Genomic DNA, 25140 nt, shown 5'->3' with positions numbered 1-25140 from the left:
GAAATCATAAAGCAAGCATCTATTTGCCATAGTACAATTACAGTTGTATGACTTTTCACTCAAAGTGTATTAATACTTTTCTGCCTCAAATGTGGCTTTTCATGATAAAATTATTCCAAACGCAATCAAGGGAATAGACCATTTGACTTTTACTAAACCTCCTTCTATGAGACATGAAAATACATTGTTCCTCAGAGATGCTGCAATTGAATTTCTTTATCCATATGAGTGAAAGGCAATTATGGACAGTGTCAGTGAATTATTAATTTATTCATATAAATGTCAAGAAACAAAGCAATAGAATAAATCAGCCATTGTGGGAAAATTCTCTCATGGTTAAACATGTGGCTATTGAAAATTCAGAAGAATTCAAAAAGTGTCAGGAAAATTCTTAAATCACCAATACATTCTGCCGAATGTTTTAGATAAACGATTAGAAGAAATGCCAAAATAAAAATAATCTAAATCTATCCATTGAAGAAATCAACAGCTTTAAGCTTCAAATTAACAGAAATTACTGACGTCAACTGAAAAGGGAATGGTTGAATTTTTGCAATGAAACAATTTTGCATTTCCTACACTGTTCAAGTGAGAACCTAAATACAAATCAATTTTTTTAGTTCAAATATTAGTTGAATCCTTTCTGGATAGAAATAAACCATAGTCTTGATAATATCAGACCACTGAAAATCATCCAAAAATTGAGAACAAACTGAAGAAAACTAAAAATTACCACAACACCATATCATATTTTACCGCTTAAAGGGTTATTAATACGTGCATTTATATGCTATCATTTGATCTAACTGTTTTAAAAACCTCAATAGCTGAAGTTTCTCCCTAACTTTTCATTACAACTTCTAATCTGTGTGATCATTCTGTGGGCTTTGTTTGACACTCTGATGGGCAACATCTGATACCCAATACAAGGTATTTCAGCATAGTATGTGTCAAATATGAACTGTTCAAATATGCAAAACAGAACCTGTCATGTGTAATATTGTACATTCATTCTTTGGAACATGTTTCTCAGAAACTTTGACCCAGTGTCCGTAAAAAAATGTTGAAATGTTCTAATTTGACTGTAGCAGACTTGCCTATTTTTATGTTGCCTGTCAGTGTTTCAAATGTAGATAATTGCTTTATCTTTATTAGTGCTAACAGTTCTAATTACTCCTGACATTTTTCATTGTTATTCTGTTTGTCCTTCGAGTCATGATTTCTTTTCTGTCACTTCCTGCAAATTATACAAATCAAATTTACACAGACACATAGACAGACATGCAAACTGATGAACCAACCATGGTAAACAGACAGACAGTCTGACTGATGCAAACACCAACTGCCGCTGAAATTATTTTGTCTAACGTTTTGCAGCTGAAAGATTTCACCTGAGTTTCCTACTATTTGAGTTTCAAGTTCAGAAATAAAAATTACTATGTGCAATAAAGTCAGTGAGCTTTGCAATAGTGGTTGACCTTCCGATAGTGATTGTGCAACACTGTGCGATGCACAAATTGTAGGTTTTAATATTGCAGCTCATCAATTTATCATTTACTGCTAAGGGAAGACTTACGTAACTTTGTGCAAAGTTATAACATCAGACTAATTTTGCATATTTATAAGGATGATTCACATTTCAATTAATCATTGGATTCTAATTATACAAGATCTTCGTTATCCTAATTATACAAAGAGCTTCATCATCTACCGGTACATTTCGAGAACCTTCGGTGGTATGGTACCCACAATGCAATTCTTCGAGAAGTATGCCCTTGTTGAGAAATCCTTGACCATGCAAATGTACACGTATTATCAAATTGAAAGGAACAAGTATGGAAGAGAAATATAATACCTTTATTAGTACACACATTTATGTAGATGTTTACCAGGTCTAATAACAAGATAATTCAGCATGACAATTTGACACCATAGTATCAGACATTTGTTTACTTTCAATATACAATATACTTCATATGCCCAAATATAACTGTACAAGCTGCATATAATTTAAATAGTAATTGTATGTTTGTTGTTGTTGTTGTTGTTGTTGTTGTGCAGTTAACAGTTTTGAGGACGTGTAATAATCTGAATTTTTGCATAGTGGAGTGAACAGTTTTGCAATAAATTTTTTTTGTAGGAAAATTTCTGGATGATTAGTACATCTTTCCTTATCATAATTTTGAATAAAAGTAAACAAAAAGAACATCAACTGACTCAGTAAAATAGGGCATTTTCCATTTGCAGGGTAACTGTATATATGTATGTGCATTTCTGAATCTTTGCTGCCTCTTTCTCTGTCCCTCTTTGGAATAATCTGTCGCATGTGGCTTTTTGGCTTTTTTGGTCTTTTCCAGCCTTCAATCATTTCACTTACCAATTCTCTCCGAGCATTGCATCATCAGACACAGCATCGGAGTGGTTTCCGGACATCCAGCCCATCCAACAGACCCACCTCAGACCCAGCGCCAGCGAGGAACTCACCATTTCCGGCGTGTCCAGACAGCAGCTTGTCAACGAAGGCAGGAGCCTTCGAGAAATGGTTGGTAGTTTTCATTTGCTACATTGATTAGTGTCTCTGCTGAGCAATAACAAGTACTGTGTGGACACTTGAAAAGCCCATTGACACTTTTTGTGTAAGATTAGAAGCAATCAATATTGTGATGATATTAATTTCCTTTTATGAAATCAAGCTTAACGGGTCAGTCGCTGAAGTACTTATGAAATCATTGTGGTAGACTTGAAGTCCTTGATCTGTCTGTCTTCATTATTGTCTCTGTTGTATAATTTGTCTGACATATAAAATTTCAAAATCTGCCAAGAAATAAACGTGAATTTGTGTCAATTTCAGTTGCAGCACCATCTGATACCATCAGAGAGAATGCTGGTGAAGAAAGCCTTACAGACCTATGCAGACACAAGGTATGATTAGAACTAGTGTTTGTCGAGGGAAGAATGTGAAAGATATGGTATCTCTCAGTACAAACAAACCATAGACCGTGTCATTTTCAAGGGGCTTACACGTGTGAGTTAAGTCCGGAGTTGACACCAGCATAAATTTAAACCTGTGTCAGTTGGACATGTGAACAAACAACACCGAACTAACAAAGAACTAAATTAATTCGGTGTCGGAGGGCTGGTCCAGGTTCGGTGCTCCGTACTAAACAATGGCCTATTTACACGTGTGACCAGAACACCGAACAAACGCCGAACTACCGGTATATCCTGTCTTCGGGCTTGCGGTCATTACCACAATGGACGGTGTTCAAGTAAGCTCTCGCGATCACGGCAACAATTGGCCGCAGGAAGAGATCAGGCTACTAATGTCAATCGGAGAGACGAAAATGTCATCCGTATGATGAACGGCACGTCGAGGTATCGGCAAGTGTATGAAGTCGTCGCTGCCAAGGCCAAGGAGAAGGGACTCGAGAGGACAGCGGAACAATGCCACAACAAAATCAAACGGTTGCGAGCTCAGTTCAAGTCCGTGTCCGACAACAACCGTCGTAGTGGCAGAGCTAGAAAAACGATGCCATTTTACGATGAGTTGTAGGTAGTAAAGGGAAAGCAACTGGTAGTAAAGGGAAAGCAACTACACACATCGTTCATATTTGGGTTGTTTGCGTTTTGTGTATGATATTGTGTATAACATAAGTGTATATCATGTTTATCATGTTTAACTGTTTTATGTAAAATGTTGCTTGGCCATGGCGAGACGTACCCGTAATCTACGTGTCCTGTGTTGATCCGCACTGGAGGGGAGAGACTACTGACACTGTGATCCTTTGGCGCTACGTTTCAAAAACAGAGTTTTCTTCATCAGTCGCTTAAAATTCATTTTTGATTGGTGAGACGTGTTGAATGGTTGATTGCTTTTATTAGTCCCCACGGACACCGTCCGGGGGGACTTATAGGTTTGGTCATGTCCGTGCGTGCGTGCGTGCGTGCGTGCGTCGCGTCCGTGCGTGCGTGCGTCCGTCCGTCCGTTCACGCAGATATCTCAGAGATGCAAGAAGCGATTTCATTCAAACTTGGTACAAGGATTACTAAATATGTCATACAGATGCACGTTGATTTGTTTTGTGATACAATCCAATATGGCCGCCAGGCGGCCATTTTATTACGATTTTTTCATGTACAGAGCCATAACTCAGACATGTTTCAACCGATTTTATTCAACGTTGGTACAAGGACATTGACCAATGTCATAGATATGCACGTCAATTTGTTTTGTGATTCGATCCAATATGGCTGCCAGGCGGCCATTTTATTACGATTTTTTCATGTATAGAGCCATAACTCAGACATGTTTCAACCGATTTTATTCAAAGTTGGTACAAGGACATTGACTAATGTCATAGATATGCACGTCAATTTGTTTTGTGATACAATCCAATATGGCCGCCAGGCGGCCATTTTATTATGATTTTTTCATGTACAGAGCTATAACTCAGACATGTTTCAACCGATTTTATTCAAACTTGCTACAAGGACATTGACCAATGTCATAGATATGCACGTCAATTGTTTTGTGATACAATCCAATATGGCCTCCAGGCGGCCATTTATTACGATTTTTTCATGTACAGAGCCATAACTCAGACATGTTTCAACCGATTTTATTCAACGTTGGTACAAGGACATTGACCAATGTCATAGATATGCACGTCAATTTGTTTTGTGATACGATCCAATATGGCTGCCAGGCGGCCATTTTATTACGATTTTTTCATGTATAGAGCCATAACTCAGACATGTTTCAACCGATTTATTCAAAGTTGGTACAAGGACATTGACTAATGTCATAGATATGCACGTCAATTTGTTTTGTGATACAATCCAATATGGCCGCCAGGCGGCCATTTTATTATGATTTTTTCATGTACAGAGCTATAACTCAGACATGTTTCAACCGATTTTATTCAAACTTGCTACAAGGACATTGACCAATGTCATAGATATGCACGTCAATTTGTTTTGTGATACAATCCAATATGGCCTCCAGGCGGCCATTTTATTACGATTTTTCATGTACAGGGCCATAACTCAGACATGTTTCAGCCGATTTTATTCAAAGTTGGTACAAGGACAATGACCAATGTCATAGATATGCATGTCAATTTGTTTGTGATACGATCCAATATGGCCGCCAGACGGCCATTTTATTACAATTTTTCTATATACAGAGCCATAATTCAGACATGTTTGAACCGATTTTATTCAAAGTTGGTACAAGGACATTGACTAATGTCATAGATATGCACGACAATTTGTTTTGTGATACGATCCAATATGGCTGCTGTGTGGCCATTTTATTACAATTTGTTCATATACAGAGCCATAGCTCAAACATGTTTCAACGATTTTATTCAAAGTTGGTACAAAGGACATTGACCTATGTCATAGATATATACGTCAAATTGTTATGTGATACGATCCAATATGGCCGCTAGGCAGCCATTTTATTACGATGTTTTCATGTACAGAGCCATAACTCAGATATGTTTCAACCGATTTTATTCAAAGTTGGTACAAGGAGATTGACTAATGTCATACATATGCATGTCAATTTGTTATGTGATACGATCCAATATGGCTGCCTTGCGGCCATTTTGTTACGATTTTTCATGAACAGAGCCATAATACTCTCAGGCATATCTCAACCGATTTTATTCAAAGTTGGTACAAGGACATTAACCTATGTCATACATATGTATGTCAATTTGTTTCATGATATGATCCAATATGGCTGCATGGCAGCCATTTTGTTACAATTTTTTCCTGTCCTTAGCCAAAACTTGGGCATGTCTCAAATATGGTACCAGTGATAATCTGTCAAGTGTTAGAATTGTATGCAAAAATGTTTTGCAACATCCTGTTGATTAATTCCTAGTTGACTCATTTTCTGAACTTTAGGATGGTGGCCTACATTGGTTTCATGTTTTGATCACCATGGAATTCATTCTTGGCCATTGAGCGCCATCTGTATCAAAGTATTTTTATTACAGACCTAATTAATGAAGAGGACTCTATCCTCTCTGAGGACATGTAATCAAAGTACCATTAACAAGTGGGGACTGTGTCATCAACGATGACTTGTTTTATAATATGTTGTTCCACTACGTTTGGTAGGGAAGCTAGAATGTCTACTGTTTGGTCTTGTTGTGTTTGTGTAGGTTCGTGTGAACCTGAGTTTGAGCTATTGTAGTTTTTGTGAAGTCTGGCGCTTATAAGTGTGTCGCCTATATTTCTGTTCCTTCTATATGCGATTATTGGTTGGTTTTGGAACAGTTTTTTAGTGTTTCGTCTTTTTCAAATTCACTCCAGTTTTCTGTCAGGGCTTGCTTGATTTTTTCGTTTCGATGTATTGGTTATACGTTGTTATGAAGATTACTGTATTGTTGGTGGCGTTGTTTCTTTCGCTTGACCCGAACTAAATTGTTACCTTGTGTATGACGTGTAAACGTGAGATCGCTTAGATCGCTGATAAGGAATATTTACAGAGCGACTAATCAGATTCCCTCAGGTTTAAAAAAAATACACGTGTAAACCCACCTTTCCATGCACTGTTGCTGACCATTTGTGTATGGTGAATTTGCAGGCACCTGTTTTTTGGATATCGGGTGTGTCAGATAAATACTGTCAACATTGAAGTGTTGCAAGAATTTAAAAGTTGACAATATTGTGTTACATAAGTCTGTTAATAACTTTCCCCAACAGCTGACATTCTTCTAATACTGTGTCACTTATCATTGCCGTGAATGTTTTTGGAAAGTGTTAGGTAATTTATATCAGTCAGGAATGCACTGTGAAATAAATTTCACCCTAAAAGCAGCCATGTTTGTTCCAAACCATGATTTGCTTGTTCCCAGACAGCATTTAACCATTATCAGTAGTCACTGAATTTTCATTTTCTGAGTTCCCATTCGAAAATAAATATCCATAAGTTATAGCGAAAGTTTATACTCTCTAAATATCATATTATGAATACTGGTAAATTTTATCAGGGGCATACATATTGTCGGTATGGGACAACAAAAAGAATGTACAGTTAATATCCACAGAACTGTGAATACATTCTGTACCAATACTGTTATGCCACAGTGCAAATATAATTTGCTTTGCTGAAAGTGAACAGGATTGTAATAAATTTACACAGGCTACCAGGTACCAGTAGAAATGAGACACTGTATTGTGTCCTTTGCTTGACATTCTCACAGATGACATGAGCTAGCCTTTGTGGGCAAAAAAGTTTACCTTAGATAGTGTCAGATCAGACTATTTGCGTACAGTCTGTTCAAACCAATGCATGGAACACTTTTTCCTGGCAAACATGACGGAACAAAAGTATTGCAGAAATCTGTTAATTTACTCTGGTATGCTTGTGTATCTGTAAATAGATGCAGTGGCTAAGAAAATTTACATACTGTTGCGCGGCAAAATGTCATGCCAATGGTTTGTGTCCATAAAAATCTGTCAACTTAAGTCTTTTAGTATCTAAATTTTAGAGTTAATATTTGGGAAACAGCTTTAGTCTGCAAAGAGACAAGGTACACTAAAGTGTAGAGGTCTGTTTTTTGCGAGTCAATATCATCACGATTCAATATCCTTCAAAATTCATACTTGCTAAATGTCTCATCAGAATATTGCATCATGCAATCAGTCAGAAATTAGTATGCAAATGTGAAACAATTTCTCACTAAATTTTTAAAAGAGACCATCGCAAATAAATCATATTGCGTAGCACATGTTACAAATACCTATATATGGCCCTGCTGAACATCCTTACTTCATGTTACATCAATCAAGTTTGACTGATTTAGAGAAAACAGCCTACAGAGATTTTATCACCATTTCGTATTGCGATCGAAGCTAGACTGTCTTAAAGAAATACGTTCTCGTTCAATTTACAGGAACCTTGACGGTCTTATCATAGATATTTTCCCTGTCTTGGACACTCCGGCCAAGAAGGGGGTGTGGTATTACATCATTCAACTGCTTCCCTCAGATCAGCAGGTAGCTTGCTGGAGGAAAGTACTGCATCTGATGGATCGTCACTTCTCAGGTCAGTTGTCAATTTCATCTTGAATCACTTTTGGTCAGATTGTACATTTCAGTCATAGTTTTGCAAGAGGCATTGGAAGCAATAACATTTCAGTGAGATTCTTAAAGCCAACTATACATTCCAAAAGTTAACATGATTCATATACAATTCACCCCAGCGCTTGCAAACTGTGAAGTGGTTTCAACCAAAACAATAGATGAATCATAAATATGCATAGATGATTATGTGAATGACAAAACTGTCAACATTTGTTGATCTCTAAAGTGTAAATTGCTACATTTATCAACACTAAATTGTACTACAATGATTTGTTGATCATGTTGACATGATTTTTGGAATAGAACAAGAAAATGTATGTCACAAAATGTAACAAAAGAAAAATACTTCAAAAGTTACAGTTGATTGAGCTTTAAAATTATAATGTTTTCATCTTCAGTAGTTTAATTGTTCAAAGTATTGACTGTTTTAAATATTACAGACAAGTCTTATGGTGGTACAAGGAGGAAAGGCTTACAGTACAGTCCCTGGCAAGCTATTAGTCATCCGGAAGAACAAATCAAGAAATCATCATTCTCAAGTCATCGTAGCGGACGGTACGATGTCACGCCAAGCAGAGGTGATGTTATCTACAGAAATGATAAAGAATTTGTTCCAGGTAAAGACAAATTTCGGTCTTTGTGAATATTCAGTGTTTTTTTCATATTTGTAGCCACTTGTTTGCATATGCGCCAGATTATCGTGGGTGTTATCTATCAGGGAGAATAATCACATGGTTCAGTGACAAGTAGTTTAATTACACTGCAGCTGGTTTGAAGATTATCCTTGCAATCAAAAGTGATTGTAATTTACAACCATAGATAAAAATGTGCTCTTTATTGCAATGGATTACCTTTTTGTATGCTTGCTGCTAAATGTCCAGGTTCTGAAAACACAGGAGGGAATATCCTTAATGCAAGATGCAAAGAAGATTAGTATTCAGAATCATTTATAATAAGCAAATCTTTTAATGAACAGTTTTTAGATACAGATTTTTGCACCAACGAATCATTATCAGTATGGAATATTAATCTACCTTGCATCTTGCATGCTATACTAAGGTATGTTAATGGATTTTATAAAGAATAGTGCCTGCATGTGTGTGGTCATAGAGCAGGCTACAAAATGTGACTTACATTTTGGTGGGAAATATCTTTGCAGTTACACATTGGCATGGTTTTAGTGTTGTCATCATTTTTGCATCAACCTGAGTCCCCTCTCATTTTATTTGTTCCCCGGTAAACAGTTGCCATAGCAGCAGCGCTTTTAGATTTAGAGAAGAAAGAGCAATCACACTCCAGGAAATCCTTACCTTGTAAGTAAACACACATCATGTATTTGTTATGGATGTGAAAAGATTTCTAACAAATAATTTGAGCATGAACATGCATGCAGTCTTTGTGCATTTTTTACTTCTTTTTGCAAAAGCATTGCTGAAAAGTGTGTCGTTGAGGTATACAGTCACCTGTAATCTAAATATGCCCATATAAGGTCAAAGGGGTGTTCCTTGGTATTCAAAATGTCCATGTGAGGGCGCTGTTTTTTAAAGTGGCCATCCGCTTAAAATCTGTGATTGGTTAGATTTTCTCTTTCCATGGTAACTGTGGCAAAATTGGAACAGGTGACAGTACACCTTTAAATGCTCATTGTTTTTTGCTTTGCATGTTAGCCTTTTGAAATTAAAATACATTCAAATTTATCATGTGATGAAAATGAGGAGGAAAAGGTGTGTGTATATTACAAGTTCGAAGTAACTATATCACATTTTTTCAACTTTTCATAATATATATACAATAAATAAGCTGAAAAAATACACAAAAAACTTAGAGAAAAAGAATTTTCTTTCACCAGATTTTAATACTGACCTGCTGTTTTAAAAGCAAAGCCAAATTGTCATACTAAGCTCCTAATAGTGGTGTAAAATTGTGTTAGTATGGCTTTTGAAAACACTTTTGCTTGAACAGATAATTTAGCCAGCCTCTTTCCAGGGTGTATACATTGTATCACTACCAACAAAGTTTTTTGCTCATTCTTTGAATCCCTGTGGCCATTAATATTTTTATACATTTATATGTAGGTGAAAGCACACTCAGCATATACTGACAACTGATGCTACTGTACATGTATGTAGTGTCTGAGGAGACTAGTAAATGCCAGTAAAAATTTGTAATTGTAGCGTGTTGGTCTTTGCCATCTTGTAGTTTTTAAGGAGTCTCCAATGCTGCTCAGGAACCAGAGGATTGAAATCCATGATGTGACTAGTGACAGTGACATTACACCAAGCAATCCAGTGCCTTATGAATACGACACAAGGAGAAGGGTGAGTGACCCGGTAGCCATGGCGATCATGCTAGTAGATATCATTTGAAACATTTCACAGTTGGTGATGGTGGTCAAAGTTGTCAAGGACAGACATGAAGCTTAATGGCTCGATGACTTCATGTACACCTTGGTCATAAAATTTCATGGAATACACTACATTTTTCACATTTTGTGAAAGTGGTTAAAATTACTGTTTTATTTTCCGTTTTTGGTGTACAATGTAACATGCAGTAGATTGAATGTTGGGAAAATTTTTTCAAAATTGATTTACACATCACACCATGTACAGAATTTGAAAGTTGCACTTGACAAAGATCCAGATGACATAACCAAGTGGACAAGTGACTGTTATGATGTCATAGAGACTGCAACACCTTGAAAGAACAGAATCTTTCAGTATCAGATCCCTAATACACCAACGTGCAGACTGAAATTTTGATTCACATAAAATCTGAATCTGACGTAATTCACATCTCTAACGCATAGTATGACTCACTGATGTAGATACATGTACAATAGATCCATCGTACTTTACCAATGCCCTCTGCGTTACCTCAGATATACACTTAATCACAATTGATACCATCAATGGTAGGCATATACCAGTACCACATTTTACATTGTGTTTCAATACAGAATACTACTTGACAAATGCCATTTAGAAGTATGACCTGTGACCTCATCCTTGAAAACCAGACTGGCAATTTTTTATGATGCTAAATTACACATAATACATGGCACATATGATATGCATGTATTGTTATCATTTTCTTTGATAATATTCAAATCATACATGTTAAGCTTCTTCACTTTACTCTGTGCACCAGCTGTACACTGTTACCATGGTAACCTCAACAAATCTTTTACAGCTTAATTTGTAATGCATACATGACTGGATGACAGGACAAATCTCTCTGTCACACACTTCACAATGTCACTCTTCACCAACTAGAGTCATCCCTGCTGGGCACAGCACACAGTAACCTTAAACCTATGTTAATATGTAACGGCAATATTTTTCTGAAATAAATTCCGGAGTGAAAAGTTGCATGTAGCAAGTAGATGAATGGCCTTAAAAGTGGAAATTTGAGTTCTCTGTCAACCTAATCACCCCACTCCCTGTAAACAGGTTCACAAAATGCCATGGATAACAATTGGTTTGGGCCAAACTATCGGATCGTAAAAGGGTTATAGAATATTTGACCCAGGCATAGATATTCAAACTGTCAAAATCCTACAATTCTTCACTTGTCTCTGTTAAAATTTTAAAAGAAAGTAAGGCTTTCACAATCCTATTTTCATTAAAATAAAAAAATCAACTTTATTCCAGAGAGCCAATGCCAAGAATTGCCATGATTTTAAATTTCAGTCCTTGATACCTTTGTAAATTTAGTGCACCATGTTTCTAAAGAGTACATTTTGATAATGACCCCTGGCATTTATTCTTCAATAATTATGAGAGAAAATTGAAATGTCCGTCAGAAAAATAGCTGATAAACAACAAAGTTTCATTTTCATTATGCACGTCAAATGAAAAGAGAAAACAATGTAAGGTACTGAGTTTGTATGTATGATTGACCAAGGCATCAGGATTCAACCAAGTCAAGTAGGGAATGGGGATGAACAGGCTTAAACCTGGCTGGAACAATCAAATGTTAAAAATAAATTTCTTAGCAAAGTTCAAAGGCTTTGTTTCATTAAATTATGTGCATCTTACAATACATGAAGTATTTTCATTAACAGGAGGTTGCCACATTGACCGATGATCATGAAACAATGCGACAGTACCAACAGGTAGGTTAGTTTTTCAGGTGTACATTCATTTTCAGATTTACATTTGCTGCATTGAATTTCACCCAGCTTGCATTTATGACTTAAAATCCATATGCAGTAGTAGTACATGTACATGTACATGCCTGAGCATTAATTGACATCAGAATTCACTGCATAGAATCACAGTAAAGTCAAATTGAGGCCCAATTACCTGTATTTTTTTGCTTACCCAAAAATATCATCCGTGTACAGTGCGGACGCAGATATGCGATTTTTCCGTTGTTGCTAAGCATGCTTATGCCACATTCCATCGTTGCCAAGGAGTCCTGGCGTGCGCTTCAGAGCAACATCAGACTGACTGGGTGACGGTTCAGGTAGGTGGAGCTCTCCAAATTTTCGTTTAATTTCGCAAAGTAAGTTTGAGATCGAATATTTTAAGTAATCTTATTTTAAGAATACTGGTCTCCGATCAAAATTGACCGTTCATGCAGTAATCCTCCTCTAAATAATGTAAATATGCCCAAAGAAAATTGACATTGCTGACGATAGTGGATTGCATCGTTAGGAGAAAGTTGTCGGTATTATGTCCTGCTTTCTGATGTTAACATTTCCGTCTCACGGCCTTATTTTGAACAATTTTGGTAATTTCCGTGACAGTTTATGTATAGGAATAGATTTTGTGAATATCGCTTCTGGAGGAGGTCATTTGACAGTACGATAGCGTATGAAATGCAGACACCTGAAAACCGGAAGAACATTAACTTTCCAGGCGATATAATTGATGATAACTTCGTTCACAATATTCATATTTAGTATCACGGTCGTTTAATCCAGTTATTTGTTAGGGAAGCATTAAGTTGACAATCTTCTGTCGCTTACTTGATGTATTATCATGCAGAATAGCTATAACCGTCGCGGTATTTCAAAAACAATACCATGCAAGTTACCCTTGAGCCATAGTCACTTGCTGTTCGATATACGGCGATGGCCGCTTTGGTATGCATTAGAAACATAGGAAGTCGGGAAATGGAATAGCCGCTATACGCACGTACAGCCGAGTTCGGAGACGGATTTTCCTGACAAAAAGCTATAGTTTACTTAAAAAACCAGCATTAATGACTTCCAATACGTCTCTGAATCCATACCTGTTATAGTCTATCGTCAATAACGATCTTCTTGCTTTTTTGGGTACGATTTCCGATTCTTCTCTTGATTTTTCTCTGAGTGTCTACAATGTGACGTAGTATTAAACATGAAAAAAACAAAGTCCCCTTCCTATGACCCGCGTCTTTAGCCATAGCAATAGACTATTTTTAGCTTCACCTGTACACATTAGAGCGGAGAAAATGATAGTCTGGAGGGCGATGCTGTATACTAATTAGGCTGAAGTTCATATCAAGTATAGGGAGTCTATTGGGAGTTCACATCGGATGTGCATTAAGTTTGCGAGATGAGATCCTATCAGATACAAATGAGAGCATTTAAGTGGGACGATTCCACAGAACAGCTGATATGGAAGGATGTTTTGTGAAAATCCTGTTTTATATAACAATATCTGCTACTAATATCTGTTGATATATCATGCATGTTTATCCATTGAAGTGATAATTTTCAAAGAGTGTCATTCTTTATACAATTTACGCACTAAATTGTCCTAACAATTGACTGAGGACTTGATAAATAATCATTGACAAATACTTTTAAAACATATGTATAATAAATGATAAATTTGCTGGTTTTTAATATGCATGTATATTAATAAGTGGTGTGAACTTATTCTTTCAGATCAACACTACATGGACTGACGGCTAGTGAACGTTATGCGTGACAAGACTGAAACATTTAAATTTCTTTTTGACATGTCATTACAACAATGATTTATTGCCATTAAAGTCATTAATCATTATTACAACCTAGATTTGCTGCAATTTAATGAATTTTGGTTGAAAATTAACTCAAAGTTCCATCATAAGATGTTGGCAATGATATTGAAAATGTAGAAAGCGAAAAGCTGTTTAATGGGGAAGATTCAGAGTCATTTATCATAAACATCACATGTTGATAGTATTGTGGAAAAAATAAAGAGTAATCTGTATCTTCTTGCCAGAATTTAAGCATTTTTACCAGTTTCAGCAAGGCGTCAATTTTATAACAGTTTCATTTTACCATATTATGATTATGGTCTCGGTGTTTGGGGTTGTTGTAGTCAAAAGGATATGGATCACTTGAACAGGCAATGTGGCTGATTTTGAATTGTAACATTGGTACCTCATCCATTGAAATGTTTACACTTCTACAATGGTAGCTGCTATCCCATCGCTATAAGTACAACCTAATAGTGTCTGTTTACAAGGGTATGTTGTGGCCAGTTTCCACAATACATCCAGGATATAACAACGAAGTACAAAGATCCACAAAGATTTTAAGATTTATTAGAAATAAAGCTCTACAAGATATATTTGCTAGAACCGAATTATTTAAACAGTCTTTTTGAGTAATTACCTGTACAACAATTTGCCTTCAGCAATAAGAAGTTGTACAAGTGTTAGAGGTTTTAAGCAGGCTTGTTACAAATTTTATCGACAAAGCTTTTTCGACACTTTTACATTAAAACCTGTCTGTGTTGTAATGTTGTTGTTATCCTGTACTCTGTCTTCTGTGTATAAGTTCTCTTTGTGTTTGACCCTGTGAAAAGAGGCGTATACCTATCATGGCTATAGAGTTATAAGATACTTATTGCATCAAATTGTAAAAGATTTATAAAAAATACGTATTTTAGTTAGGTAAATCGCATAACCTCATCATTAACTTAAACCTGTACTTTTTAGAACAATAATTGTTAAAATAACTGAACTAAGGTATAGCCTTGAAGCTGTGATACTTGCAATTTTTTCCCTTTCTGGCTCAATATGCAAGTGTGCATTTCAGAAAAATCAGTGACAATCAGTAATAGTTCATTTATGTTTTTTTAGTAAATTTATATTGGCCACTTTAGAGATACAAGGCTTCAGTAAATCGCCTCATTTTTTATGCTTAATTTTCTGCACTTTTATAGGGGAGATACTTTCTCCGGTGCTAAAGTTCAGGATGAGAAACGGTAAACGGTAGCCGACTGGTTTTGTGTGAGGCCTAGCAGCTAGGCGATGTTGCTGTGAGTGTGCGGGGGTTCGAATCCCGTTTGGGTTATAGTAAAAATTATATTTGAGAAACGCTACAATGAGTATCGTCGCTAGAGGGCAACCTTCACGCATGCGCCTTAGCTGTTATTTTAGGGATTTGCAAGGACTACCTGTACCTGTCAGTGCTATTTTAAGTTAACATTTCCGTCTCACGGCCTTATCGCCAAAACTGAGGGCACAGCGTTTAAGTTGGATGTCTGTGTAAAAGGACAGTGACAAAATCAAACTTGGAGAAGAAACATGTAATGAGCATGACCGGAAAATTCAGGAGTGAATGAGTTGTATTTTCTGTCAAAACGCACGAGACAACATTTTGACTTCACGATTTTTCTGCGATATAAACTAATAAGACACTAAATGATATATGATTTGGTAAATCTAACTATCAATCTCTCAATTCGCCTAGTTATAAGTAACATAAAATGAATTCTCGATGAGCTATAGGCGAAATATCTTTACAATGTGTAGCGCTAGATTTAGTGATTTTTATTTGAAATTTTCGCGTTCCATACCACCCACGAAGGAAAATCGATTTTGCGCGTCTCGGGTATCTGCGTCCGCACTGTGTAGTCTTCGGGGAGATGTTTTGGATTCCTGTTATGAAGCCAGATTGCCTTCGAAAATGTAACTATTTCAGTCCTTGGCGATGGGTTTGGCAAATCCAGGCACTTAACATGCATATATTTGTGGCAGCCATATTTAATTGAAACTCAAACTTTATTTATCCATGTAAATCTAAGTTGTGCATTCATCACCAGTGTTTTAAAAAGTTCATCAGTTATACTTTGGTAAACATTTTCATATAACTTGTGTTTGATTTCAAACCATCTTTTAACATTGATTTGAAGAGTTTTGTATGTGAGTCAAAAGTGGTTAGATCATAGTGATACAACCTTCAGTATGCTAAAATCAAACAGAAGAGAAATATGCTGATTTTTTTGTGCCCAGCTAGTGAATCTTTTATGCACCCAAGCTCTCACATCTAAATTACAATATCATACGGCTGACTAGATCTTGTCAAATCATAACTGGTATAACACCAGACTTGACACACTTTCCATTTCAGAGGGACTTGCAAGCTTCAGCCATGGAAGATTTAACAATCGTAGACAGTATGCAAAGAGGCCAGCGTGTCACTGCAGTAGTACATGCACAGCAACATGTCAATAACGCTGCTTTTAATGGCAATGCAGGTAACCATGGCAACACTATACACACCAGCATATTGGTAACTCCTCATTTCAATACACTCTAAAAGCTTTTAAAGCATTAACTTAATAGTTTCACTTGCTTTTCATTGGCTATATAGTAACTTTTAATTTCGACATTGCATATCATTATGTTAAACTGGTACTTCAACTACTGGGGAAAGTGTCAAAAATGTGATTGCAGATGCATACTACAATACAGTCCATACAGCAACCCAGAACAGCATACATACAAATTAGCATCCATGATATGTGATAGAACGCTATAAATTTTGACATCAATTTGATAGAGTTACTAATGTTTGAGTGCAATATCATGCAGTGTAAAATAATTCTTCACTCTGGCAGCATTTTCTCACATTATGCTCCCATCATTAGTGCTAGGCAGTATCTGAATATGAAAATCCAGCTGCTTTGAGGTAGAGGGCCTATTGTGTTAAAAAAAAGCTGACCAATTCAGTGACGCCATTAAAGACACACATATCTTTCATTTTGTAACTTTACTTGTTTTCTTCTATTCGTGCTGCACATGCTCAGTGAGTTTGCTACAAAAGTTACATAATTTCTGTTTCAGACCCAATATCCAAACAATTCATGAGACCATAGTTGTGACATGATTTTTAACTACAGTAGTTAAAAGTGTGAGGAGTTTTTGTTGCAGATTGATACACTTGATATGGAAAAGTTTTTTAAATGGATAGCTATAGTACTTCATCTTCCTAGTACTTCATCTTCCTATCTCAAATTTTAAGAGTTGATGAGAACAAAGTTGATTATTACAGTTTGTGCAGAGTTTCAAAATTTATCCACGCATGATGGTTAATTTTTGAAGGAAGTGAGAAGATGTATGCAATCTAAGTAAAAAATGAAATGTTAGTGCAACAGGCCTCTTGGAAGTACTTGTAAGGTATGTGAGCCAGGACAATTGTTAAAATTCTGAAAATACAAAATTAATGTATAACAAAATTTTTTTATCTTTATCTTTATCTTGAAGTTTAAAGTAGAGTAGTGTTACTGGAAAATATTTCCTGATTATTTTCTGTTTTTGTTTTCTCTCAGGTTTTCCATCTGATAGTGATAATTTGTCATACCATTCAACACCACGGTCTTCAAAATCCTCGGTCATCGGCTCTGAAGACTTTCCAATTGCTGTGGAACCAAAGTTGAACGTGTCAAATATAACTGTCGCTGAGCCACAGACCATTTATCAAGAGAGGCACCATAGATCACCCACAGTTTTGGTCGCAGGCAGTGCGACATATACCAAGGAAACAAAACATGCCAGTGGTGCGACATATACTCGGGAAAGGAAACATAGTCGGGAAACGACATGCAGCAGCAGCCCTGTGTTGATTTCCTCAAGAACATACGTCACGAACATTGACGATGGTGTTGATACCGACAATAGCAGCGATAGTTCCGATTCTGACAGTTCAGACAGCAGTCAGACCAAAGAATACGTTTTCACGATCAACGAATCTCAAAAGAGTCGGGATTCGGAGAGAAGCTCCACCAGCACTCCGACCATCACAAGCGTCAACATAACGCAGCACAGCCAGTCGTCTGAGAGAAGCGTAGACAATCGGCTCGATGACCTTCTCCATCCCGACACCGCTGTCGTTGGCAAACGTCTCGTCATCATGAACGAGATGCACCACACCAATACGACCGAACACGGCAACAACAACAATAATGCCACCAGCACATCATCGATACCTGATGCGCCTCCGTTACCGATACCACCACCGCTTCCTGGAGACGAGCCGCAAGAAATCAACATGAGAGTCAAAAGGATAAACTGGGAAAAAGTATCCAACACTCAAAATACCATCTGGGGACAGGTAAGGGATTATTGTACTATTTAAAATCCCTGTAATATGGCTTTTTGTAATTGACACCATTGTCCACTGATTAATATAAAAAAATAAATATTTTTCTGCATTTTTAGATTATGTCTTTTAGTATTCATTGTTACACTAGCAGTCGCCTACTATAAAGTAGTAGTTTTGTCATTCTTGCATTTGTGATTTTCAGAAGAGTAACTATAGCCACGTATGCGACACTGACATAATTAGTCCGCATTTCAAGCAGCAATGTCCGATGTCACATGGATGTAGCTATATTTAGTAACAAACCTCTGACCGTGAACAGCGCTCAGATTAAATCTTTGAAATTATATTACGGTATGCAATACTGTAGCAATGCATCCAGTAGCTGCTTCTCATCGAATTGCATTACTCAGGAACCTGATATTAAACAAAAGTGACAGATCAAAAGAGCGTTAGAGAGAAAAACAATTAGCGGTTCACCTTTTCTTGTTTTGTGCACTTTTGGAATTCATGACAGGAAAACTTTCCATCATGTGAAAGAATTTATTTTGTGTCAGTGAATAGTGTTCAGGTACATTTAGATGCACAAGTCCTTGGCAAAAACCATGATAACCGTTATGAAACACTTTCCGTTTTTGTTAGCTACTATAGACTATAGTCTATAGAAGCTATTGGGATGGGTATCCGTCCGGCGTCCGTCGTCAGTCTGTATGTATGTATGTATGTATGTATGTCCGTTTGTGAGGCGTCCGTCCACTCAAATATCTTGAGAACCGCAGTACGAACTGATTTGATATTTGTTGCGTAGGTGAAAAATATGATTTTGAGAAACTATTTTTTTTAATTTTTTGATATTGTTGAAAATAGGCAAATTAATGCCAAAAAAGGTGTTTTTGATAAAAAATCTTCTTCTTCATAACCGCTGGTCAGACAGCTTTGTTATTTGGTATACAGGTCCCTAGGGGTAACCCAACTTAGACTTGTTCAAATTGTGATGAAATATGCAAATGTGTATTTTTAAGGAATTTTTTTGTCATTTTTGGTCAAAATTTGACTTACATTGTATGTAATTCGTGTACTGTATAAACCCTATCAATTCACCCAGAAAAAAATAATTAATATGATTTTAAATAATTGAATTAATTAGGAAATCATCAAAGCCAAAGTAATTTTAGTGTAGATTTATCAGAAAGTTCAACTTTTTTTGACAGTTCATAGTGAAATGCTTACCATCTTGGAGGATTAAAACATGTAAAGGCAACTTTCCTGAATCCCAACTTTGACATATTCTGAACCGTCATTTATTGTGCCCTGTATGGTATCTAAAAGAAATTGCTTAAAATAGTCAATAGAGATAGAGATAGAGATAGAGAAAGTTCTAATTTCCATTTATGGTTGACTTCGTAAGGATAAAATAAAATTACTTTTTGAGGAAAAAAATAGAGTGGTCAATTAAAAGAGTGGTCAAAGTGATAGGGTTTTTATGGTAAAGCAGGGCTGTAAGATTCCTCATGTGCTATTTATAGCAATTATGCAATCTGTGTAAACAGTGCAATGAAAGTTACATGATTCCATATAATGCTTTTGATGACCTTGAACTTCTTAAGTTTCAAACATTTGTCTCTTCAGTGTGCTTTCACTGAGTATGTACAGTCTCAACTTATTCAACAGAACTCACTTACAATGTTAATCAAAGATATCCACCTTCTTCATCAATACATGTGTCACAAAAGGTTATTCTCTACATAACACAGCAGAGCTCTGTCAACTGTTGAGTTGCTTGTTCGGCAGATCGTCCATGTAGCCGACACGAACACGAAGTGTCTGTTACCGGCTACCAAAAACTATGAAAAATAGTAAAGAATGAACTACAAAATCACTATCAGTTTTAAGTTGCAGGTAGAATAAATCTGTGCCTTTGTAAAAAATACTATAAAAATAGTAGAAAGTGAAGAACCAGCTGAAAGTTAGTTGAGGAGACCTTGACCGCATATCATTTGCATCTCATTGTCGGCTACATGGACTGTGTGCCGCTTGTTCTTTCAAAACCGCTGGTCAGACAGCTTTAATATTTGGTTTACAAGTCCCTAGGATGACCTAAGTGAGATAATTTCATACAGTCAGGAAATACTTAATTTTGTATCCATGTCTATAGTAGCTTCAGGGACTTTGGCCCTATGTTTTATTAATGCCAACACTAAAATGAATGAATGGTATCCTCTTTCAGCTTGTCCATGAAGGTGAGGATGACCTCAATGAAGTGGTCCGGCAGTTGGACTTGGAGGAACAGTTCAGCACCGATGCAAAGAAAGCAGGTAGAGATGTCTTGAACCATACATTCACTCACTGACCATCAATCCCAGTAAAATGCTACTGGGATCCACACCCCCAATGTATGTTAAAAACAGAATGAATCTGTACCCAGTTTCTCTTGATTTTCATGCTTTAAGCTACCATTTCAATCAACATTATCATAAACTCATGACAATATAATGCTGCGGCAGGCAATGAGTTTTAAAGAAAAAGCAAACTTCATGTTTCTTCATAAAATTGCTTCACAAAAGCTTTATGTTTAAACTTTTGTATAATGGACCTCTGTGAACTTTGAACTTACATGATGTCATCCACCTTCTTTACAGTTGTTGGGCCTCAAAGTCAGAAGAAAGAACAGCTTAAAATACTGGACCCAAAGAAAGCCTATAATATATGTGAGTCAGTGCATTTTGTTATTTGACACTGGCACTTTATGTCCTGTCACATTGTGATCACTTGCACCAAGTTCAAATTTACAGAAATCATGGAAAAAAATCAGCTTTTGTCGAATCAGTACTGTGTTTCTCCATTTTAAAAGTTCACTTTTGGAAATTTGAACTTGAAAACGGTGACTGTTTTATGACCTAGTGTATACTCTTTTGAATTGATTAATATCACATCCATAAGGAATGCACCCAAGTATCCACCCCTTCCCCCTACACACACACACTTTTGTTCACACTCTTTGTTTTTGATGACTGGGTCACAGACATTTGGAGCAAAATAGGTGTTGGAGGGGAGAATGCAGGGACATTATTTCACACCAGAAATTGTGCTTCATATGAATTCAATGGAACGAAAGTAGTTGCTTTAAGAAATTTTGTTTTGTGCAATATTTTGCTGAATATAGTGTGTCAGAATTATTCTTCCCAAAAACGATTTTAACAAAAAAGCTTGAGGGCAATGTGTTTGCACTTTATCCTTCGCGATTGTAGCGGCCAGGCAGTTAGCTAAGAAATTTCCCCTGATTCAACTACACATACATACATGTACAATGGTTATGTAGGAGAGCATTTCAAATCATGTTTTCACGAGAAACCAAAATATATTTTGCGATATGAAGTATTCATCTTGGCAAGACATTGATACAGATCTGAGTGATGACCATAATCTTATCATTTGCTATTATTTTCTTACAGCAATTCTGTTAGCTCATTCCCGAATGTCTGCTGAAGAGATCACCACAGCCTTGCTGACAATGGATGAGGGTAAACTTGTACAGGCACACCTGCAACAACTCCATACATTCTCTCCATCTGATGAGGAAGTAAGTCACTGCTTACTGCAGACCACCTCTGATTGGTCAATTTGTTCTCTCATTTGTAAGTTTCTGACAAGTCAGTTTGCCTTTGTCCTGTGATTGGTTAGTCATACTTTCCAATTTCTTTTTATATTGTTTTATTTTCATATTTCATTTTTCTTTCTTGGATAAGCTTATTTAAATGTTTTTATTACATTTGATTTTAGATTGTTAAACTCCAAAAAGTTGGCTCGGGAGAAAAACACCTTCTGAGCAAACCAGATCAGTTTGCTTTGGAGGTAAGTGTATCAAACTATCAAACCATACCACCATTCATGTCTATAACTCAAAGATCAATGGAAGATTTTCTCAATAATAATACAGCACTTTAACTCTAAAGACAGGTCATCTCAAATGATAAATTACCAAAGGAAAAATGTTTGTTTTGTGTTTGTAAAAATTTTCCTGGAATAACTTTCGCTCTATTCTAAATTACTTTTCAACTTTTCTCACTCCATTTGTTGCTATGTTACAGTCAGACTAGACTGACCCAGCTATTGTATTTTCTTTGGTGTACCTGCGTAATTAGCCATGTGCCAAATATAACAGGCTAGTCTAATGAGCACAAATTCTGTTAATATTAAATATTCATGAGCAACAATGACATCATTACCAGGCCTTGGAAAAATCTTCTTGAGGGTGTTTCATCTAATTTTTACCATCACCAATGTTTCAGATCAGCAGTGTACCGCAGTTCAAAGTTCGTCTCCAAGGACTCATTTTCAAATCAAATTTTTCCGAGAAGCATCTGGAAATTGAAAGTGCCTTAGATTGTTTGAAGAGAGCATCAAGTGAAGTTAGAGCCAGCAGAAAACTTGCCAAGATCCTAGAGGTAGGTTTTTTGAGTTTTGTCAGAATATACTTTCAAGTTTAGTGTGACAAAGTGGAAACAAGCATATATTTAATGAAATAAATGACACAAATCTAAACAATCTAAACAACAAGCAATGAAATTGACTTACATTACTAAATTTTTACATTTCTCAGTAATGTTTCTAAGCAAGACTATTTTAAATTTGTCCCCATCGGCACAGCTATCTGATTATTACAAAGATCTGACCATTCATATACTTTTGCTCATTCAATAATGCTCTATTACATCACATGATGTGTTGTTTCTCTTCTGTCTATGGTTTAATGGGCACTCATTGGTTGAGTGATTATCATATGAAAATATCAAGATATATTCAAATTCATAGAAGACATCAGGTAGAGGTACAGAGGTATCTTTTGCCTTCCCCCCAAAGAAAAAGAAATTCTACTGGATCAACATTTCTATTGAGTGATAAGTGAGTGAGAATGTAGAAAATGCAATAGAAAATGGAAATTGTAAATTGAGTGAGTTAAAGAAAGCATTTTTGGACTCCTTTATTGACTTTGCAGCTTGTACTGGTGATGGGTAACTACATGAACCAAGGAAACAGAAGAGTTGGGAATGCAAGCGGATTCAAGATCAGCTTATTGCCAGAGGTAAGTTGTCCGTCTGGTGTGGGGGTTCAATTTGTGGGAAGGAGAAGTCCACTTTGTGTGGTCTTGAAACAAATATCAACAAAGCAGATAATGGTTAGATTACCCAGGATAGATAGCTGAGTTGTTACTAAAGCCACAATAAAAGAAAAAGTGATGTTCTTCATCCTTGTGCCCATTGGTCTGGACTAGTTCTGTCAGCCATTTTTTCTTCACTTTTGATTGAGAAACTGACAAATATTCCAAAAATGACAAATATTCCCACAGCTTGATACGACCAAGACAACGGACAACAAGTCGACATTTCTTCACGTCCTCGCGAAGGCTGTCCATGACAAGGTGCCAGCTGTCTTGTCCTTCTCTGAAGAGTTGCCCAACGTCCCTACAGCATCCAAGATTTCCAACAGGACACTGGTCACTGACATTCAGGAACTCAAGAACACATTGACAGTGAGTCATTTTCAGGATCACCCTACCAACAATTATGTCTTCATGATTGTGCTAGAGTCAGTTTCTAAGTTCAGCAAGTTCTGAAACAAATGGACCAAAATATCACTTTAAATTAGCATAGGAGTGTCCACCACTGCGACTTCATAGAAAGAAGTTGATGATGATCTGTGTTTGATGTATGCAAAATATTTCAGTTTTGACTTAGCATTCTTTTCAAATTCCATCTATCCTTTGAGTTCATTTTATCAGTGTTATTGCGTCAATGGAGTACATGTAAGAAATACAAGAATTTCAGAAGCAAGAGTAAAGTACACATTTTTACACACATGACTAACTGTGCTTGTGATAATTTGTAGAATAAAAATACATTCACTATCAGCTTGTTTATTTTTGTTTTCTGAATTTTTTAAACCTGTTTTCACATTTCAAATCGATGTGTTCGGTTCATCCCAGTAAGTAGCTAAAAGGAAAGCACACTTTCTGTGATTGAATTTCAAAATCAATGCCTGGCCCATTGGTTTTATAAAAACTCACCATCATTGGAAGTAGTCTGTTTATAAAACCTAACTTTACCATAAATGAATTGCAGTAAATGTGGAATGCCACAGAATGTGTGTATTTTAAACAACTCAACAATATAAGAAAAATATAGAAAAAAATATTAAGAAGTCAACATACATTTATGAAAAAGACAAATATGCTAACCTGGTATCTTTCCTCTCAGGAAATCACAGCAACTCTGCAGTCGTCCAAATCAGACGAACAGACAACCACAGAAGATAAATTCTATGAAGTCATGGATGTATCCTTTTTTGAAAGCAATTTTCAAAACTAAAATAAAACAAAATTAAGGTAGAATGCGCCTCGGACATCTTTATACTCCTCTTCTGATTGACCACTTGCAAAGGGGCTCATTTTGAAGCTCTTGGAGTGAGAAACATTTTCACCGTCTCAGTTTTCCGAAAATCAAAAATTATATTTTTCCTCATAGCGTTAAGCAGGGATGGTGGCAATTTTTTATTTCAGATATCGGTAATTGTTTGGTAATGTGTTTAACTGGTACCAAACGTTGCTTGGTGACCCCTGATTAGTATTCTTGATTTGATAAGAGTATGGCTGGATGTTTCATTGACGAAAGTTTGAGCAAAAGGTTAAGTCTTTCACTTTCGAGGCGCATATTACCTTAATGGAAATTGAA

At 36.4% G+C, this 25140-nt stretch overlaps 1 protein-coding gene across 4 annotated transcripts in view; it reads left to right on the top strand.

Moving 5' to 3' along the window:
* The window catches only part of LOC139151133 (delphilin-like), a 48711-nt gene that overhangs the window by 18537 nt on the left and 5034 nt on the right, over window positions 1-25140 (top strand). For 2 of the 4 annotated variants that reach the window (XM_070723688.1, XM_070723687.1), the window contains 17 exons: window positions 2406-2542; window positions 2852-2922; window positions 7914-8065; window positions 8544-8720; window positions 9348-9416; window positions 10303-10421; window positions 12167-12217; window positions 16442-16568; window positions 17643-18424; window positions 20640-20727; window positions 21052-21120; window positions 21865-21992; window positions 22193-22264; window positions 22702-22857; window positions 23409-23495; window positions 23760-23942; window positions 24667-24744. In XM_070723688.1, coding sequence (XP_070579789.1) covers window positions 2406-2542; window positions 2852-2922; window positions 7914-8065; window positions 8544-8720; window positions 9348-9416; window positions 10303-10421; window positions 12167-12217; window positions 16442-16568; window positions 17643-18424; window positions 20640-20727; window positions 21052-21120; window positions 21865-21992; window positions 22193-22264; window positions 22702-22857; window positions 23409-23495; window positions 23760-23942; window positions 24667-24744 — 2546 coding nt within the window. Of the gene's footprint in view, window positions 1-2357; window positions 2543-2851; window positions 2923-7913; window positions 8066-8543; window positions 8721-9347; window positions 9417-10302; window positions 10422-12166; window positions 12218-16441; window positions 16569-17642; window positions 18425-20639; window positions 20728-21051; window positions 21121-21864; window positions 21993-22192; window positions 22265-22701; window positions 22858-23408; window positions 23496-23759; window positions 23943-24666; window positions 24745-25140 lie in introns of all 4 variants that reach the window. The other 2 variants (XM_070723686.1, XM_070723685.1) reach the window with 1 other exon arrangement.

The sequence above is a fragment of the Ptychodera flava genome, chromosome 15, assembly GCF_041260155.1.
Source record: "Ptychodera flava strain L36383 chromosome 15, AS_Pfla_20210202, whole genome shotgun sequence".
Lineage (NCBI taxonomy): Eukaryota > Metazoa > Hemichordata > Enteropneusta > Ptychoderidae > Ptychodera > Ptychodera flava.
The sequence above is the reverse complement of the archived record's forward strand: the minus strand, read 5'-3'. Positions and strand labels throughout refer to the sequence as shown.